Source organism: Schistocerca serialis, chromosome 3, assembly GCF_023864345.2.
Source record: "Schistocerca serialis cubense isolate TAMUIC-IGC-003099 chromosome 3, iqSchSeri2.2, whole genome shotgun sequence".
In the NCBI taxonomy this organism is placed as follows: Eukaryota; Metazoa; Arthropoda; class Insecta; order Orthoptera; family Acrididae; genus Schistocerca; species Schistocerca serialis.
In genome coordinates, this window is record NC_064640.1 from 539256064 (window position 1) to 539277580 (window position 21517).

The following is a 21517-nucleotide window of genomic DNA, read 5'->3' on the forward strand; positions in this document are numbered from 1 at the left end:
CTCTAATCTCTCTGATTTTATCCTCATGGTCTCTTCGCGAGATATACGTAGGAGGGAGCAATATACTGCTTGACTCTTCGGTGAAGGTATGTTCTCGAAACTTTGACAAAAGCCCGTACCGAGCTACTGAGCGTCTCTCCTGCAGAGTCTTCCACTGGAGTTTATCTATCATCTCCGTTACGCTTTCGCGATTACTAAATGATCCTGTAACGAAGCGCGCTGCTCTCCGTTGGATCTTCTCTATATCTTCTATCAACCCTATCTGGTACGGATCCCACGCTGCTGAGCAGTATTCAAGCAGTGGGCGAACAAGCGTACTTTAACCTACTTCCTTTGTTTTCGGATTGCATTTCCTTAGGATTCTTCCAATGAATCTCAGTCTGGCATCTGCTTTACCGACGATCAACATTATATGATCATTCCATTTTAAATCACTCCTAATGCGTACTCCCAGATAATTTATGGTATTAACTGCTTCCAGTTACTGACCTGCTATTTTGTAGCTAAATGATAAAGGATCTATCTTTCTGTGTATTCGCAGCACATTACACTTGTCTACATTGAGATTCAATTGCCATTCCCTGCACCATGCGTCAATTCGCTGCAGATCCTCCTGCATTTCGGTACAATTTTCCATTGTTACAACCTCTCGATACACCACAGCATCATCTGCAAAAAGCCTCAGTGAACTTCCGATGTCATCCACAAGGTCATTTATGTATATTGTGAATAGCAACGGTCCTATGGCACTCCCCTGCGGCACACCTGAAATCACTCTTGCTTCGGAAGACTTCTCTCCATTGAGAATGACATGCTGCATCCTGTTATCTAGGAACTCCTCAATCCAATCACACAATTGGTCTGATAGTCCATATGCTCTTACTTTGTTCATTAAACGACTGTGGAGAACTGTGTGTAATTGAACAGACACTCTGGAATGTTTAAAGTTCTCCATAAATAGCGAGTGCCAAGTCAGAGGTAGTCTTCAGAGTACTTCACTGAGCTGACTGCAGGCACTGAAGTGAACTGTCTAATTGCTGGTGTGGAACTGTCAGTGTGTCTGCAGCGTGTCATGTTTTGAACATGTTAGCGGAAGAATTTCCATCTCCTCCAGAAGCAAATTAGTGAGTAGTTGACAGTGTTCCTTACTAGCTGCTGTCCACTCTATCGGCAGTCGAGTATGACGCATTGGAGGAAGTGGCGCTGAAGCAGGAAGATGTCTTTGTTTGTGAGTGCTATCTGGAGGCTGCTGCATGGAACTGAGACATGCCAGGCGAGTGGTTGTGTCTGTGTGGTTGCGCCATCTCGTAGTATTTGTTGTGTACCTCTTGGCTGACACACAACACTTACATGATAGTAAATAGTTTTCCCACAACCAGAATCCCACTGCATTCTTCATTTATTAATAGCTCTTCCACTTCATCATCATCATATGATTCTACAACTGTTACTATTGACACTCACTCTCTTATAACCGCTAAGTACTATCTGATTTGGCCAAACAATGGACCTTTTGGAGGATCCTAACACAATTTGTATTATCAGTATCATAATAGTAAAGGTTGTATGAAAACTACAGTGAAAAAAGATTAGTACAAATAATTTCATATGTGGCATGAAGGTCAATAAAATATTAAAGCATTTTTCAATTAAAGATTTTATCAGTTGCAAAGATTTCTTATGCTAAATTTTGTAAAATAAATGTCCGCCTGCTTAGCCGACTGGTAATGTGTTTGCCTACCAAGGAGCGGGCCCGGGTTCAATTCCCGGCTGGGTTGGAGATTTTCTCTCTTCGTGGACTGGGTGTTGTGTTGTCATCATCATCCTTTCATCATCATCACTGACACACAAGTCACCAAATGTGGCAATGACTGAAATAAGACTTTCAACCGGCAGCTGAACTTCCCCATATGGGGCCTCCCGGCCAACAATGCCACACAATCATTTCATTTCATTTTTGTAGAATAAATTACATGAATAATTAAAGTTATTATACATAAATTTTCATTGAAAATGAAATGGAATTTGAACTCTCCATAATAATGCTAATTCTCATAACAAATTTTCAGCATACTACACAAAAACAAACAGTGTTTAAATGCCTACTGAAGACTAGTAAATTGAAAATTGTTTACATTATGGCCAGTCAGATACACTATTCTGTAGAATTCTATTGAAGTACTTCCACTTGTAGGCTACTTATTATTCATAGTGCCACTATGCAGTGATTAGCACAAGTTGAAAATTAAGACATAGCTGCAAAAATATGTTTACGTAATGAAATTACAGTGTATGATGACGTTTAGTAATCAGATGTATCATACACTACATTCGGTGAATCTTGGTCTGTTAGATTACAAATTAAAGACATTTATTGATGATTACATCCTGTAGAGCTACTAGATTGTGAAGATGCCAGTTGCTATGTTTCATCTGCTGTTTGCGATAGTTCCAGGTATTTTCTGTGGAATTAAGACTGGATGGTTTAGCAGGCCGTTTGCTGTGTGATAAGGTACCTGAATGCTTATTAAACTGGGCATTTATGTATACAGCCCTGTCAACACAGATGTTGTTAACTTGGAAAAGAGCAGAATGTCCACAGCATACTCATGCTGAAGATGTGAAACAAAGGACAATATCTGGTCATCAAGAATTTTAACATATGCATCCAAGTTTGTGTTCACGGTAACCTGAATGAGTGGGCCAAAGTCATGACATGAAAACAGCACACACCCTAGACATCACAGAGCCAGACCTCCACACATTGCCGTTAAATGCTTTATTCAGCTTTTGGCGCACTCGGTGACTTGCACTATGTGAACAGAGGCAAAATTGCATCTTCTGCAGACATATTACATTCCTCCAGGCAACTCTGTCCTGTTTCTGTGTTATTTGACACACTGAAGACATGCAGATTTCTGTGCCACTGTGAGCAGTGGCTTTTTGTGCAGAAGCAGTCCTCAAATGCTCATTACTAGCAGTTCCCTTCACAGAGTTTGCTTGGAAACAAGTTGAGATTGACCTGCATTCACTGACAGCAGCAATTCATGTCGGATTTTAAACTGATTGTCATTGAAAAGGGATGACACTGGTATCCAGCCACTGCCAGTTGGCCCTTTTTCCAGCCACTATTCTTGGGTGGCTGTGAGTGATACACCATTCCATCTAGAAATGCTGCACAGTTTGCTTTGATATATTAGCAAATAAGACAATTTCATTCACAGTGTGGGTACGGGTATGTTCAGTCACAGTAGCTCCTTTCTGTACAGCTTCACATTGACCTATCTTAAATTGCTGATTCCGTACAATCGACTGGCATATACACAACACATCACTGCCATGACTTAAGTTATTGATGAAAGCTCACTTGGTCACCTGGTGCCAGTTCAAACACTGTCAACAGCACTCCACAGGGACTACTGTGCTCTTTTTTTTTAAGGGATGATAATATTTTCTTCAGAGAGTGTATATTGTAATTTTGTTGTCAGTTATGCAGCAGAATTAGGATCAACTGCTTACAACTTACTCAATTTCAAATTATTGTATGCTGTTCATTTTTTGTTTCAAGCTATTACTATAGAACTGACATCATGAAATGGTTCAGTACCATTGAAATAAAGCCATTGAATATTTGCATAAAGTGTGGTAGAGTGATTATTCAGTTAAAGTTGTTTAAACTATCAAACTAAAGCTTCTGGAATCTTCAGTGTTATTGCGAACTACACCACTTATTTCATATGTAGTTTTACGTGGGTCTTTGCGTCTTATTTAAGATTTTAATAATAAATTCATCATTATTGTGTTTCAGCAAAATTTCAGAAAGACCTTGGTGGATTCTGTTGTTTTTGCAAGAGTGCTGTGCCTAGTGGTAGCCTGGGAAAGTACTGTGTGCGCTTCGGATTTGACATCAGGCAATTCTGTCGCAGTACATGTCTTGAAGAATTCAAGAAAGGGCTTAAAGTTTGTAGCTATTGTCAGAAGGATATATCAGGTGGATCTGAAGGTTTCTTGGCTCCTGTTGGTGACCGAGGTCAATTTAAGGTAATTTTTGTCTGTCTTGTGATGTTTGCTTAGATTTTTCTCTATAGCAGCTTGTTGTTCATTATTTTCTAAGTATAATTATGATAAAAGTGCATAAGCTGTACTTTTAATATATTATCTCCTGTTTTTTAATTAGTCCATTACATGCCTTATAAAGCATTTTCCACTTTAAAGATGTTTTTTTACTTAAAAAATTATTTTAACGCCATTGCCGCAATTCCCTAAATCCAAAGCCCTACCTTAAGAATAGCTTCCATGATGGACTACAAATTTCCTGGTACTACATGCTATCGTGGTTGTCCCTGGGGCATGTTATCATCTAGTTTGTTGAGTTACAAGTACTGAGTCAGCCATCCTGCTTTTCCTATACCTTCCTCCCTGTTACAAGTTTAAGATAATGAGAAGAATGAAGCAGCTTATCGCATCCCAGGTAGTTAATGTAGGATCTGTGAAACAGTTGTTGCCTGTTATTTGTCCTCTGGCAGGCGTACCAGTACTGAAGATCGGGAGGGAAGAAAATCGTGAACAATTAGGATGCTTATTTAGTTTCATTGAAGCATTTCATTACTGGGGAAAAAGTAATATAATCTTACACATGACTCATACAACCTTTACAGCTGTGCACCTGCTGTACTTCTTTCACTGTGATGTACAGAAAACGAAGTCCTTACTATACACAAAATGTAAGTTACGCTCCCGTTGGCCAACTAGCATTATTACAAACTTATCTTTTTTTTTATGTCTTGTGAAGCAGTCCTTGGGTGTTCATAAATGTTTTCCTTCAGTCAGTCTGGATCTACATTTATGCTCTGCAAACCTTCTTACAGTGTGTAGTTGGGGGGGGGGGGGGGGAGGTGTACTTTGTGTGCAAGTGCCACTTCACTTCCCCCTTTACCTGTTCCTGTCGCATATGGTTCATGGGAAGAGCGATCACTAGTAAACATCCCTATGGGGTTCAATCTCTCTAACTTTATCTTCATGGCTTTTCATGAGATACACGTAGGAGGAAGCAATATATTGGTTGACACTCTAGGAGTGTACGTTCTTGGAACTTTCAACAATAGATGATGAGAACGTCTTTCATGCAGCGTCTGCGACTGGACCTGCCTGAACATCTCCCTGACACTGTCTTGTTTACTAAATGAACCTGTGATGAAACTGGGTGCTCGTCTTTGCATCTTCTCCATTTCCTCTATGTGATGGACTACATTTCCTGAGGATTCTTCCAATGAATCTCTGTCTGGCATCTGCCTTGCTCTCTCGTGACTTTCTCCCTCCGCTCTCCCCCTTCTGTCAATGGTTCTCCCCATTTATTCTGCATTGAGGCTGACTTATGATATTATTTGATTGCCTAAAACAAAAAAATGGCTGCAAAATTATTGGGCACCCACACATCTGTCATTTAATTTCTTTGCACTTAAATGGGGCTTTGGCAGACCAGGGAATAAATTTTCTCTGGAATCAACAATGTTGGGCCTAAGCTTTGAAATAAATAAAAATGAAGGAACTCTAGGGTTCGATACGTTGCCACATTCCTTGAAGAGGCGGCGAATTAAATGTAAGCCAAATCAAGTGGAGAGTTTTATAATGCTACTTCAGTACAAACAAAAACTGGAATGCATAGAAAAATCAAAATATTTAGACAGCACAGTAAAGGTGGTAAATAAAAATGACTGGAAAGGTGCAGAAGGGAGCCGAGCCCCCCAAACCTCTCTGTTCCCAAAAAGGAAATTATTTAAAGGAAAAAGTGGTATCTTTAATAGTACTGTTCAGTAGTACCATCAGTTGCCACATACGGAATTCAGATATTTGTACTAAGTTGTTTGGAGAATATCTGAACAAGCAACTGATGTAAAAGTAACAAAAAAGTTACATCTTCAAATAAGGATATAGAAACCATATATGTACATAGTTCAGTCACATTACTGTGACCGCCTGTCAAAAGCGTGAATAACCACCTTTTGCTCCACAGACATACAGGAAGTGTGTCAGTGAGGTTCTGGAAGGTACCAATGGGAATGTGGAGCCACGCCAACTCCAGTGCCATGGGCAGGTGCACTAGGTTCCTCGGTTGAGGATTCGTGGTATGAACAATCTGATTGATGTGATCACACAGACTGTTTATTGCGTTTAACTCCAGGGAGTACAGTGAACTCATCGTGGTGCTCTTCAAACCATATAAATACACTCCAAGCTGTGTGACACATTTAATTGACCTGCTGGTAAATGCCCTCATGCCGCATAAAAGACAAACTGCATGTCAGGATGGACATGGTTCCCAAGGATAGATGCATACTTGTCAATACATTGTGCCTTCCAGAAATGTGAGATCATCTAGAGAATGCCATAAAAACACACCACAGGCCATAATGCTCCCTTCTCTGGCCTGGACCCTACCAACGATTGTTGCATGGCTGTACAGTCAGTACAGGTGGATGAACAACGTGCTCGCTGTGGAGGCCCATATGCAGCAACATTTGCTGAATAGACATTGAGGAGACACTGTTGCTAGCCCCTTGGTTCACATGGCCTGTCAGTTGCTCAACAGCTGCACATCTGTTCATCCACGCCCATCTCCACAGCTCCCCTTTCATCTATGGCCTGTAGTGCACCACAGTTGCCTCACCACTGGTTTTGGATAGAGCAGAGCAAATAGACAGAAAAGCATAGTATATTCTCACTGTACCAGAACCTCTGGAGGTAGTTTCCCATGTAGATGCTGATGGCAAACATTGTTAACAACTGAGAAGTTACTACTTTCCATGAAGTTTTATGAAGAATGACACTTAACGACACTTCATGTAATGTTTTTTACAATTTCTCTTCAATTTTGAGTAATGTATTACCTCTGTTCACATAACTGATCATCTCCTGCAGAATATTATATTGTTTAAATCAGGTTTTTTTTTTTTTTTTTTTTTTTTTTTTTTTTTTTGCCATTACAAGTTAAAGCCTAAATGCAAACACCGCAATCATCTACTGAGAAAGTCAGCTGCCTCATTTTATTTCCACTACTATGGACATAAAATCAACATCAACAAATATTGTAACAGTTAACACAAACATCAGAATTATGAACATGTGATTTATGTACAATGGTTTTGCAACAAAACTTGTGCCAAAATAAATCAGTCATTAAAATGCTGAAATCTTTATGGGAATGTGCAATTTATGACATGTTTCTTCAGTTAAAGCAGTGGTAAGTAATTTGCATATGAATTTCAGGAATTTTGCAGCCAGAAATGTATGGAAAAATATGATTACATGAGTGGTAATAAAAAACCTCCACCAGTAATTCATCAGTGTGCTGTCTGTAATAATGAGAAGCTGGTGACTATCGAAGTGATGTTGAATGGTGTCTATAACAAATTGTGCAGTGAACCATGTTTTGCTGCATTTAAATTTGTTAACAGAATTATTGCAGGTGAGAAACTGGCCATAATGATAATGATTTACTAACATAGTATATTTACTTAGAATTCTGTAATTGTTAGATTTGCTCTTCAAGCTTTTTTAAGACAAAACTGTTGTGTGTTAAATTTTTTTATTTGCATGTGTAAGAGATGACAAATATGAGATTTCAGCAGAAGTTAGTCCTTATTAGCACCAGTAATGTCAGGAGAAAAGTTGTTCTCCGTGTGCTGTTTCTGGAAAATCCAGGCTAGGAAGGAAATACCCACTTGATTAAGCTCGCAGAATGCACTAAACAATGTGTTACTTCAACTAATGAAGTAAACTGTCCTTGTAATGGATTATTCTGTTGGTTTTTTTCCCATAGAAGTAGTTCTTATTTAAAGGTGAAAAGTGCTCTTAGCAGTGTGTAAGTGGTTGTTGTGTCTAGCAAAATTCTTGGTACCAGATCTGCTGACTGAATCAGCCACAAATTTAACTGGATACAGAACAGACTCAAAATATCTTTATCAGTGATTTAGTAATAACATATGTTATCTCATGAAAAGTGCACCACATAAAAACGTATCACTGACATGACAAAACTGCATGGAAATTAATAATCTCTTCTGAAAATATCTATCTGAAAAAATCCAGATAGTATTCTGAAAGGTCCCACAAGTTTGACTTAAGTTACTGAACTGCAATATGTAGACAACAGTGCTTCTCCAGCTCACACACCCACAGAGCTGCAACTGTCTGTAAATCGTTTCAGTACTGCATATGAACAGTTTGGCCTGACTATCAAAAGCCAAAAAACAAAGGTACTTCACAGCCAGCTCCTGGAACAGTCTTTCCAGATTTCAGTATCTCTATTCCAGTACACCTTTCTAACAAGTAGATGACTTCCTCTATCTAGGAAGTATCTTACTGACTAATTGCTCATTGTAAAAGGACATGGAGAAAACAGGATTCGTGCTCCACATGTTGCTTTTGGACATTTCCTACATAGGCTTTACCCAGATAAAGATCTGACACTATGCACCATACTGGTGGTGTATCAAACAGTTGTTTCTACCCTGCTCTACAGTTGCAAAACCTGCACACAATATCATTGTGATCTTAAGAAATTACAACACTTTAACCAACAGAATCTTAGATACATTATGAACATAAAATGGGATGACCTCGTATCAACCACTACTATTCTTGAGAAGGCAAAGATGTACAGTATAAAAGCCACAGTTGCTGATCACCAGCTCCGATGGATTGGGCATGTCCAGTGAACGAGAAACAATGGACTTCATTGACAAATTTTTTATTGTGAAGTGAAGTCCCATGGTGCTCCTCTGAAGAACCAATTTCAGAAGAATCTAAAAAGTCTAAATATTGACCCGAGTAATTGGTGTGCTACAGCAGAAGATCATAATCACTGGCGCACAATTACTTCAGCTACTGTCATACATTTTGAGCAAGAATGTCAGAGATATAAAATTTGTCAAGCCCAGCCATTCCCTCCACCTTCTTATGTGTAACGTATGTGGTCACATGTTTCATGCCAGGATTAGTCTGCTAAGCCATCAAAAGCATCTCCATACTTGAACTGTGATGCAGTAATGTAAATGCAGGAGAAAAATGAAAACTTGGACATGTGTATCAGCTAATGACAGTCCATGAACACTTCAGCTGTGAACTGTCTTTGAGGAACTTTAGATAGCTTACAGGAAAAAGTTGTTATAGTCAAAAAATACTCTCTTAATTCAGTGTACTCTTGTTTAAAAGTCAGTACCAGTTATATAAATAGTAAAATGCGTAAACCTACATGAAACCTATTAAAAACAGAAAAAAATCCAACATGAGAAAAGTATGCTGCAGCCCAGCATTAACTGCTTTATATGAACTAGCATCCATAAAGTGTGCAACGAAATATGCCTCGAAAAGAAAAGTTACCAAAAGTGACAGTCCTTGGTCATAACACAGGCTGGGAATGTAATATTAAATAGCTCGAAATATGATTGAATAAAAGAAACATTAGTTTCCGTTAAATAAATATGAATTAAACAAAACACAGTTTGTGTGCTTTTCACCCCAAAATAAACTTATTCAAAAAATGAAAATAAAAGTGGACCTATAAGTTAACCTATTCTTGTGGTTCTTGTATGTAATGTGTTTTGATGTAACAGTCTGGAGCATCATGATATAAATTACTGAAGGCTGGCAGAAGGGAAAGTCAGTTGCTGTATCATCTGTGATAATAGCTAAATCAGAGATGTTGGGAATACTATAGGCAGGCCAAGTCATATCAAATAAAAGCTCGGTTTGAGTCAGGAGTATTTATATAGTGCAGATGTGGAGAAACAGAAAGGAGGTAGAAATGTTTGTAAGAACAAACAGTTGAAAAGAAAGAAACAGCTGAGAAGGCAACGGAAGGGATCTCTGTAGCTGAGCAGTCAGCCTATCTGACTGCAACGCAGAGGACTCTTGTCATATTTGGTACCCTGCTGTGCCACTGGGTGCCCAACTTTCACCCTGACTATGGTTTGCCAATAACCGTTCACTAAGACAGATAACTGGTTGGTGTCCATGACCATGTAAAAGGCTCTGCAGAAACTGCAGTAGACTTGGTATATGATGTGGGTGCCTTTCATAAGTGACAATGCCACTAATGGTGTAGGTTAGACCTGTGATGTCTGGAATAGGATGTGTTGATTGGATGCTTTGGACATGTATTGCCCTTCAGCTTTTTGTACTGGTGTGACCCATGTAGCAAGGAGTTGGATGTAGGAGTGGTATAAAGAAAAACCAGGATATTTCATAGGTTGGGTGGACTGTGAAATATGTCTATGAGAGAAGTAGAAGAGGATTTTTGGGAGGCTATTTCTTATTTCAGGGGATGATATAACATGGTCAAGGTCCTAAGTGACAATACAGTTAATCTGTTCTGGGCCAGGATTATGTTCGGTAATAAGTAGTGTGCTCCTTCACAGATAGTTTGGGGCTGTGGAGACAAAGGAAGGATGTGGCATTGGAGATTGGTTTGTGGATTAGTATTGGGATTTTGTGCATATTTGTCAAGCCTTCAGCTTACTGAGTAAGGAGTCATTACTGCAGATGGGTTATCCATGGGTAGCAATACTGCAATGGAGATACCTTCATCTTGAAAGAATGGCAGCATTTGAAAGAAAATCTTGTTGGTGGGTTTCAAATAAACAGAGCTTTTTATGGGGCCACATAAGAGGTGCAAGAAGAGATCCAGGATATGGCATGCTGAACTGAAAAGAAACAGGAGAACAAGTAGGGAATTATGTATTGAGGTTGTGGAGGTATGAAAACAGTGTGTTCCCCTTGGTCTTGGTTCAAAGTTTTGAATTTACTATCTGTGAACCTGAACATCAGTGACCGTGAAGGATCCTGGGTGGCCAGGAAGGATTTTTCCAAGTGAGCCATGACAGGTTGGCATATGAGAGTGCTGTGAATGTCTGTGCACTCAATCACAGATGTATTTTTATATTTTTTTGCTCAAAAAAGAATGTGAGGATGTAGTTTGTCATATGTACGAATGGCATTGTGGGTTTGGAATTGACAGGATGTTGAGAGTAGCTGCATTCAATGGTGATAAGGCCTTGGGCAGGGGTTCTATTGGTGACAACTACCATGGCCCACCTTTCTGAATTTTTTAAAAAAATTTCAGTCACCATAATTCTAATTTCAACTGTATTGTCATTACAATATACTTGAAAATGAACGTAAGACCAAACTTGCGATTGTGATGATTGAAATTAAAGTTACATTTTAAGATTTTTGCCTTTGTCCTTCAAAGAGTTCTACTTGACTGTGAACTCTGCTCAGAAGAACATAATCAGTCAGATATTTCCATTCATGTATCAACTGCTTGACTGAATATATAGTGTTCTGTTATTTATATTCTGCCTTGGATTTTCCAGTATTGCATTGAAGATCAAAATATAAATAGCACAACTGCACCTCCATTGTTTTAAAAAATCTTGTAACTGGGGGAACCTGGTCCTCTTAGAATGTCAGCAGGTTTGTCGTTTCAACATTGGAACATAATAGTTAAATCAAAACATGAAAACTTAGTCTGGTGCGGTGAAAGTGTTTTATTATTATTATTTGAATTTGTATAGCAGATAATTTTTGAAAATTGGCGTGTTATATCTGAATATTGATTCTATAAATAAAATAAAATTGGTGATGTCTTCTTCCAAATGTTCCTTTTTATTTTTTGTGTCCTTACTATTCTCATAGTCTCAATTTTACTGTATTATTCGTTATCTGTGTTTTTGCAGATCAGTGTAATGTATGTAGGAAATATTTTGACCTGTCAAATGCAGATAATTACGTGGCGTATTATGATGAAGTACCTCGCAGGTTCTGTTGCAGAACCTGTATGAATGTGTTCATATTGGCAAACCGTAGAATTGTTCCATGTAACTGGTGCAAGGTAAGTATTTTCTTTTTAATTTTTGCAGATTGAATACTAGTTTACACAAATAAATACAAATGTACATAATAATACATTTTGTTCTCGAACTTGTTACAGGTGAAGAAGTACAATTTTGATATGATTAAGCGTGTAACTGCTAGGGGTGTCCACCTTCTGATGTGTTCACTTAATTGTCTGGCATTGTACCAGTACTCAGTCAGTGCCACACCTACAAAGCGGTGAGTTCAGGATATGTAGTGGGATTGAATTAATTTTTTTGCAGTTCCAAATTTCTACTCGATGTGTTGGAGATCTAAATTGTACACTAAACATACTGGAAATATGAATTGTAATGTAGGACTTAGGTATGCAATGTATCTTCTAATTCTTATGAATATTCTCTCTCTTTCTCTCTCACATGCACACCTTTTGGTAAGCTACTAGTTGCCTTCTACATCATGACCAGTGTCCAGCACCTCAGACAACTTCGTCAAAATTGGTGAGTTAGGGAATTCAGCAACTCCTGGACTCTCATAATAACCACCAGTCCTCTACATCTGTAACCTCTGGACTTGCTTCAGCACACTACAGCAAGACAGTGGAATATTGTGTGTCTCTAAGGGGATGTAGGTTTCATTACCTGGGTTACAAGACTACATGTTGAGAGGCTGACACCACTGGCACAGACCAGGTCACTCTGTCTGTGACTACAAGAGATATTTAAAGAATCTGACATGTCTGTGCTGTGAGGTAATAGATGTCCCAGCAAAGACAAGGGCTAAATACACAAGAGCCATCTTTGTAGATGTATACAATTCCATGACTCCCCTTGTTGAGATCAAATTGAAAGCTGGGCCCATATCAGTGTAAGTGCTGTAGAGTGCAACCTTACCAACTCTAGTCTGCTGTACATCTTGCCATAAACTAGAACACTAAATGATTTTCACTAACATCATCACACTGTACTCAACTCTGTGTATCGTTTCTAATGTACTTAATGTTCTATGGAATTCAAAAACTCCTGACCAAGAGTTGTATCTTGGAAAATCTCATTCAATTAAAAGCCTATTTCTATTCAATGTAAGGGAGAGTATACACTTTGACACTACTACAGGCTCATGTATAACTGCTCATGATGATTCTAATTCCTGTGACAGTACTTTTGTGGAAATGGTCAGTGATGTGCACACCAGTGACCACTTACTGACTTGAATACACCTGTTACAATAATTGCCAAAATGCAGGCTAAATAGGACAGACTGGATTCTGTGCTGCCAAGTAGTTATGTGTGAATGTAGTGGCAATCCCCAGGAGTGGATGGATAGCATCACCTACACATTGTATATATTCTGAGAGCATTGCAGCTTTTCAACAAGTTAGGGCAGTTGACACCATATTTTATAATGTGGGAATAGGCAAGTGATTGTAACAACAGTTCATGAACTCATTCAAACATATCACTAAATAAACACAAGACTATCAGCGTAATTTTTGGGATACTTGTGAGAAACCATATAAATACTTGTTTGAACAGTGGAGGCTCTTGGCCAGCCACAATCCATCCACTTCTACCAGCCAATGATAATGGAGACAAGCTTTTGGTAATGGAGTTCCACTAATAATAAAGCTTAGAACTATATTTTCTCATAAGATGCCATGGACTCATTGTTGTCTACAGCAAATTATGCTTCACCAAGTGACTTCAGAGCCAATTACAGGATGTTGAGATTATTAATACCTCTGATAACAAAATCAAAATAATTTGGAATATTATTACGAGGGAGACAGGACAACCAAGAGTACAGGATGACGGCATTACCATCAAAGCAAATGGAAACTTGACAAACAACAAGCCAGAAGTAGAAAACGTTTTGAATAATCATTTTTAAATGTTGTTGGGAAAATAGGATCTAAATGTTTATTAGAAGAAGCAAGGCAGTTATGGAAGAGGCCTTACCCACACAATTTGATACAATTGAAATTCCACCCATCTCTCCTTCTGAAATTAGGAAGATAATAAACTCTCTCAAGAATAAAAGCTCACATGGAATTGATGGCATTTCCAACAGGATAATAAAAGCTTGTTCCCAAGAGATAAGTGGGATTCTTAGCCACAGATGTAATAGCTCTCTGAAGCAGGGTATTTTCCCAGATAGACTGAAGTATGCCATTGTTAAACCACTACATAAAAAAAGGGGATACGTCTGATGTCAACAACTACTGCCCAATCTCTCTTCTGACTGTGTTATCCAAAATTCTTGAAAAAGTAATGTATTGTACAGTAGCTTCACACCTTTTTTTAAAATAAAGTTTTAACAAAATGTCAGTTTGGTTTCCAGAAAGGTTTTTCAATGAAAAATTCTGTATATACTTTCACTAATGAAATATTAAATGCTCTGAGTAACTGGAAGTCACCCATTGGGATTTTTTGTGATCTCTCAAAGGCTTTTGATTGTGTAAATCATGGAATACGTCTAGATAAGCTCAAGTACTATGGTATGAATGGGACAGCACTTAAATGGTTTAAATCATACCTAATTGGAAGAGTGCAGAAAGTTGAAATAAGCAGTTCACATAATATGCAAAAAACTGGTGATTTCTCAAACTGGGGAACAATCAAGAATGGGGTGCCGCAAGGTTCGGTCTTGGGTCCTCTGATGTTCGCCATTCTATATTCACGAAGCTGCAAAGCTGGTACTTTCTGCCGATGATACAAGTATAGCTATCACACCCAACAGACAAGAATTAACTGATGAAATTGTAAACGATGTTTTTCAGAAAATCATTAAGTGGTTCTCTGCAAATGGGCTCTCTTTAAACTTTGACAAAACACAGTATATGCAGTGTCACACAGTAAATGGAATGACACAATTAATAAATATAGACTTCGATCAGAAATCGGTAGCTAAGGTAGAATATTCAAAATTTCTAGGTGTATGCATTGATGAGGGGTTGAACTGGAAAAAAAAAAAAAAAAAAAAAAAAAACACACTGAAGATCTGCTGAAACGTTTGAGTTCAGCTACTTATGCTATTAGGGTCATCGCAAATTTTGGCGATATTCATCTCAGTAAATTAGCTTACCATTCCTATTTTCATTCTCTGCTTTCTTATGGCATCATATTCTGGGGTAACTCATCATTGAGTAAAAGAGTGTTCATTGCACAAAAGCGTATAATCAGAATAATTGCTGGAGCTCATCCAAGATCATCCTACAGACTCTTATTTAAAGAGCTAGGGATCTTCACTGTAGCCTCACAATATATATATTCACTTATGAAATGTGTTATTAACAATCCAAATGAATTCAAAAGTAATAGCAGTGTACATGGTTACAACACTAGAAGAAATGATGACCTTCACTACTCAAGGTTAAATCTAACTTTGGCGCCGAAGGGGGTAAATTATGCTGCCACAAAAGTCTTTGGTTACTTACCTAATAACATCAAAAGTCTGACAGATAGCCATATAGCATTTAAAAAGAAATTAAAAGAATTTCTGAATGGCAACTCCTTCTACTAATTAGATGAATTTTTGGATATAGTAAGTGGGTAATTTCCCCACCCACCACAAAAAAAATTAAGTGTCATGTAATATTTTGTGTAATGTAATATCTTGTATAGACACCTTTCATTAACCTGACACATTCCACATCATTACAAAGTGTCGTATTCATGATCTATGGAACAAGTACTAATTTAGTCTAATATAATTCTCTAGGAATCTTAAGGAAATCATTTTCAGTATATTTAGCAAGGAACATAATGAATCATCACCACCTGTTGAGTGTAGAATCTAGATGACTCCTTTTTTATTTCCATGGAGGATTCAGGAGATAATATCCCACCATCAGTAACCTGTCTGCACTGTTGGTAACCATACATCAGGGTTATTTGCATCCATCACTTCCTTGAGAAAACCTGCAGTAAGATTTGGAGATTTATTTATTTATTTATTTATATCCCATAAATCCAATACTGCGAGACATTTGCATGGCTGTAGGATGTGTCAGAATTATTACAAATAAAACAAAAGGAATACATAAATGTACCTCTTGCAAGAGGATATCTGGTATAAGACATAATACACGTTAATAGGTATAGAAAAAATTCCATTAAAAAATGGTAGATCTTAATAGCTAAATGAAAGACACAGTAATGTTAACAGTGATTGTGAGTATCGTAATGCACACTAGCACATCAAGTTAGTAAATGAAAAAATCAATTACAGTTAACTCTACTGAAATATTCTTCTACCGAATAGAAGAAATTATCTAGTAAATACTGTTTGAGCTGTTGTTTAAATTTGGGAAGCTCATGGATAAGTAATTTCAGTGATGGTGGGAGAGCATTGAACACCTTGCAGCTCATGTAATGGACTCCTTTTTGTACAATAGTAAGGTTTTTTTGATTCATAGTGGAGGTCCATCTTCCTCCTGGTATTGTGGGTATGGTATGAATCATTGGTTTTGTACGATTGTCCATTTTTACAATGAAACATAACAGGGAGTAGATATATTGGCATACAGTTGTCAGTGTCCCTAATTTTCTGAAAAGGTTCCTACAAGAATGTCTAGGCTGGACTCTGCTCATTATCCTAATAACTCTCTTTTGGGCAATGAATATTTTTTTGGATAGTGGCTGATTACCCCAGAAAACTATGCCATACAGCAATAGAGCATGGAAATAACTAAAATAAGCAGCTTTTGTGGTGTCTCGGTCACATACAGTGGAAATAATATGAACAGCGAATGTTGCTGAGCTGAGTTTTATGTGGAGGTGCAAAATATGTTCAGACCATTTTAGACTGTTGTCAATGCGTACACCCAGAAACTTGGTTGACTCAACTTGTAGTAACGCAGTACCATTCAATGTAATACTTAATTGATCCTCAACTTTTTTCCTTACTTGGAAATGTACAAACTGGGTCTTGTTAACATTTAGTGATAACCCATTATTTACAAACCAATTACATACATCACTAAAGACAATATTGGCTGATTCTTCAAGACTGAGGTTGGGAGTTTTGTTGATAAGGATAGAGGTATCATCAGCAAAAAGAGTAAAGTGAGTTTTAAATCTAGTACGCAGGGGAAGGTCATTGATAAAGATGAGGAAGAGAAGGGGGCCAAGTACAGAGCCCTGAGGAACACCACAGCCAATAGAGCCCCAGCTAGATGACACAGAGTACCCCTCAGAGTCGTTCAACATGACCTTCTGCTTACTTCCAGCTAGGTAGGATTTAATCCATGAGTCAACTGAGCCACTTATACCATAATATTCAGCCTTTGCTAAGAGGATTTCATGATTAACACTATCAAAGGCCTTAGAAAGGTCACAGAAGATACCAACAGGTGAAAATTTATTATTAAAAGACTCTAAGATTTGATGAGTGAAGGAAAAAATAGTTTGTTCTGTTGATACACCCTGTTGAAATCTGAACTGACTACTGTTTAATATCTTATAATGCTTGAGCTGTTCAAGAAGTCTTTTCTGAACCAATTTCTCTAGAATTTAGAGAAAGTTGTTGAAAGGGAGATAGGCCGATAGTTGGTAAAGTCTGCTTTATTGCCTTTTTTAGAGAGAGGTTTGACAATAGCAAACTTTAGTCTCTCAGGAACAATCCCGTGCTGGATGGATTCATTGAATATGTGGCACAGTATTTTGCTTATCGACTTATAGCACTCCTTCAGTAATTTTGAAGAGATCCCATCTATGCCAACAGAATTCTTGCTCTTCATCTCTCTAATTATATTCTCAGTTTCATGTACTGTGACAGGAGACACTTAAATCTGCTTGGTTTTTTTATTAATAGCTTTTTGAAGGGATCACATGGCTTCATTTACAGAATATGATTTTCCAGTTTGTACTGCTGATGCTAGAAAGTGGTTGTTAAAAATTTCATTGATTATTTCAACATTGTCATGAATGGTATCATTTGTTTTAATTTCTATTGTGTTTTCTGCAGCAGGGATTTTCCCTGTTTCCCTTTTTATTATGCCCCATATGGTTTTAATTTTTTTGTTAGAGACATAAATTTCTGCTTTTATAGAAATACTCTTTGCCCTTCTTAGCACTTTTTTAAGGATAGAGCAGTATAGTTTGTAATGTTTTTTCCTTTTCTACACTATAACTGGATTTGAGTGAGGCATACAGATTCCCTTTCCTTCTGCAAGACGTTTTAATGCCCAGTATTAGCCAGTTTTTATTAGAGTAGGTTTCGCGTTTGGATTTGACAGTCCTTCTAGGAAAGGCCGCTTCGAATAGGCAGATAAATTCATTTAGAAAAGCATTGTACTTGTCATTAACAATGTCAAAGAGCTCAATCTGGTCCCAGTCTACTTTTTGTAGGGTATTACAGAAGCTATTGATAGACTATGTGTTAATTACTCTGAAAGTTCTACTGCAGGAGTTGTTCTTACAAAGAGGGCTAACACTATCAATTGAAAGTAGTTGACCATCATGGTCTGAGAGCCCATTCAATATACGTTTTACAGTTATGTTTAGAATTCTACTGCCGTTTAAGAAGATGTTGTCAATTCGACTTGTAGAATTAGCTGTGACTCTAGTGGGAAAATCCACCAGTGCTGTTAAGTTAAAAGAGTTCATTAAATGTGATAAATCATTTCTTCCCATGTTATCTGTAAGAAAGTCAACATTAAAATCACCTACAATTATAATAGCTTTTGTTTTTGCAAAGAGATGAATTAACAGAGATTCTAAATACGGGTTTTGCCTGCATGAGCCCTATAAAATGAAAGGACAGTCATTTCAGAGAAATCAGTACAGATTACAACTCCACAAACCTCACAATGTTGATCAATACGGTATTCACTCAAGTCTAAAGACCTATAAGCTATTTTGTTCTTAAAGAAAATCACCGCTCCACTCTTATCTAAAGAATGTCTACAGTAAAGAGCTGCTAGGTTATAGTTATTCAGTTATACTTTGGCAGATTCATACATCTGTGAGTGTATTCCAGATTTTTCCTCCTCCTATCTTTCTTTGCTCCAGTTTATCCCAATTATTCTGAATTTCAAATTAGTGATGTCCTGTCAGATGATTTTAACAAGTGAACAGTGTTCATTAAGATAATGTTTGAAACATGTCCATGATTTCAGCAGCTATAAATAATATAAATTCATAACAACAGACTTCATTCAGCTCATTGATCATGAATGACATTACATTTTTTTAGATCTTTCTCCATTTCAAAACCAAGCCCATGCCATTTTGAGACAATTTTAGGAGATGGTGTGTAGGCTAATTTGAGTAACACATTCCATTTAACATTCATCCAGTTCTGTTTTATTTATTGACTGCCATTTTTGTTTTGAAGTTCAAGTCATAAATTGTACTCTAGCTTGCATAATAAATGAAAAGTGCTATACTGCATATGTTCTACAGGATTAATTTATTCAGGTTAACTTGTTTTCAGCTTAAAAGTCCATCATCAGCCTTTGACTGATTGTCATCGCCAAAGAAGTTATAATATTTGCAAATGGCATTGGAAAAGATGTTACTCATCTGGATTGAGCACAAACATACAGTAAATGTCATCTTTGACAGTGTGGTGGTAATGCAGTTTAAAAGATAATAAATAAATAAAAGAGAGCAAATGGGAAAAACATAGACACTCAACTTGAAAACTGTGATTATATAACACTACATTATAAACAAACCCAATAAAATAAGGTAAAGCAAAATTAGTACTTCACAATAGTACTTAAAGATGTATTACACATGAAAATTCATGCAGATACTAATTAAAACAAAGAATTAAGTCATAACAACAGAATATATGGAGTACATACTCATTTACTCACAAAAAAAGAAATGAATAAATATAGAAAAATGGAGCAATATGAAATAAGAGATAGTATGGGAAATAATGGAAAACTGAGAGTATTATGTGAAGTTGAGAAGACTAATCAGGACTGTGGGCTAGATGTTCATTAATTTCCAGGGCTGCCAACAGATAGTTGTTGGCCTTTGTCCAACAAGGGGGTATACAAAATTACTTGTCCTGATTGTGGTAAGTTTTATATTGGTCAGTCAGGCAGAGACATGCAGCTAGACTGGCTGAACACGAACACAGCTCGAGGTTGCAGGATTAAGACTCCACATTTTCTGAGCATGTACTGAGTGAGGGCTACAACTACCAGCCACAGTCCCATTTCCTTCACTTTGCAAACAAAGGCCAAAGACTCAATATGTTTGAAGCCCTGGGAATCAACAAAATTCTAGCTCACAGTCATGATTTAATCTTAAATGACCAAATACAGCTTAATACTTCCCCTTTCACTTTTTCATCACTTCCCACACTATCTGTTCCTTCATATTGCTCTGTTTCCCTGTATTTATTCATTTCATTTTATTTTCTTCTGATTGCTATGTACTCCATATGTGCTGTTTTTAGGATTGTTAATTCTTTCTTTTAATTTGTTTCTGTATCACTTTCCAAGTGTAATACCTCTTGAAGCAGCATTGTCAAGTACTAATTTTATTTTATTTTATTGGGTTTGTTTATAATGTAAACAATTATGTAGGCACTGTTTTAGAGTTTAGTGTTAATGTTTTTTTCTTGTTTGCTTCCTTTATATTTATTTATTGTACAACTTTTTACCTTTTAAATTGCATAACTACTGCACTGTTAAAGTTGACATGTACTGTGTGTGTGTTTGTGTGTGTGTGTGTGTGTGTGTGTGTGTGTGTGTGTGTGTGTGTGTGCTTCCTTGTTTGCTTCCTTTATATTTATTTATTGTACAACTTTTTACCTTTTAAATTGCATAACTACTGCACTGTTAAAGTTGACATGTACTGTGTGTGTGTGTGTGTGTGTGTGTGTGTGTGTGTGTGTGTGTGTGTGTGTGCGCGCCTTATTCTAGATGAGTAAGATATTTTCCAATGTTGTTTTTTTTTACGAATATTGTGACTTCTTTGGTGGTGATAGGCAGTTAAACTCTGATGATGGCCTTGTAAGCCAAAACCAGGTTACCCTCAATAAATTAATCCTGTAGAACATATGCAATATAGTGGTTTTAATTTATTATTATGTTGTTTTACTAAGAACCGATGGAAGAACCTGTTACCATAAATTTACATAACATAATATGGATTTGCAGTCTTGCAGTGTTACTTCTTAATGCTTCTCCTAAACAATACCTGTACTACTGTTACCTCACCTTGCTTCCACCTAAGCCTACTATGCTTGATATCCCTTGTTTGTTGTTATAGATCTCACCTTCCCCACTCATTCTCCACCTACATATGTCAATACTGTTCTGTTCAACTCAATGTATATGTAGTAGGTATTGTTGTAATGATTGAAGTGTCATTAGTTGATATATTTGTCAACAGGATGTTGTGTGACATGTGTTCAGTGTTCACGCGAATGCAGTATCACTTGGCCATGTCAGATTCATCTATTCGTAATTTCTGCAGCTATGCTTGTGTCATGAAGTTTCAAGAGCAGTACAAAAATTCCACTGGTGAGACATTGACAGCTAGTACTCCTATCCCAACAGGTAATATGCTACTACCATCAACTATTTATTTGGATAATATGATCATAAAAATGCAATTGTAGTGAAACATTGCATTTTCAGCATGCGAAATTTAGCAACACAGCATTGCCATGCTCC

General features: G+C 37.3%; 1 protein-coding gene across 1 annotated transcript in view; it reads left to right on the plus strand.

Annotated features, from left to right (window-relative positions):
- LOC126470412 (zinc finger MYM-type protein 2-like) overlaps positions 1–21517 on the plus strand; it is a 444979-nt gene that overhangs the window by 312148 nt on the left and 111314 nt on the right. Inside the window, exons 7-11 of the mRNA XM_050098266.1 lie at positions 3809–4041; positions 7267–7465; positions 11739–11893; positions 11993–12114; positions 21234–21400. Coding sequence (XP_049954223.1) covers positions 3809–4041; positions 7267–7465; positions 11739–11893; positions 11993–12114; positions 21234–21400 — 876 coding nt within the window. The remainder of the gene's footprint in view (positions 1–3808; positions 4042–7266; positions 7466–11738; positions 11894–11992; positions 12115–21233; positions 21401–21517) is intronic.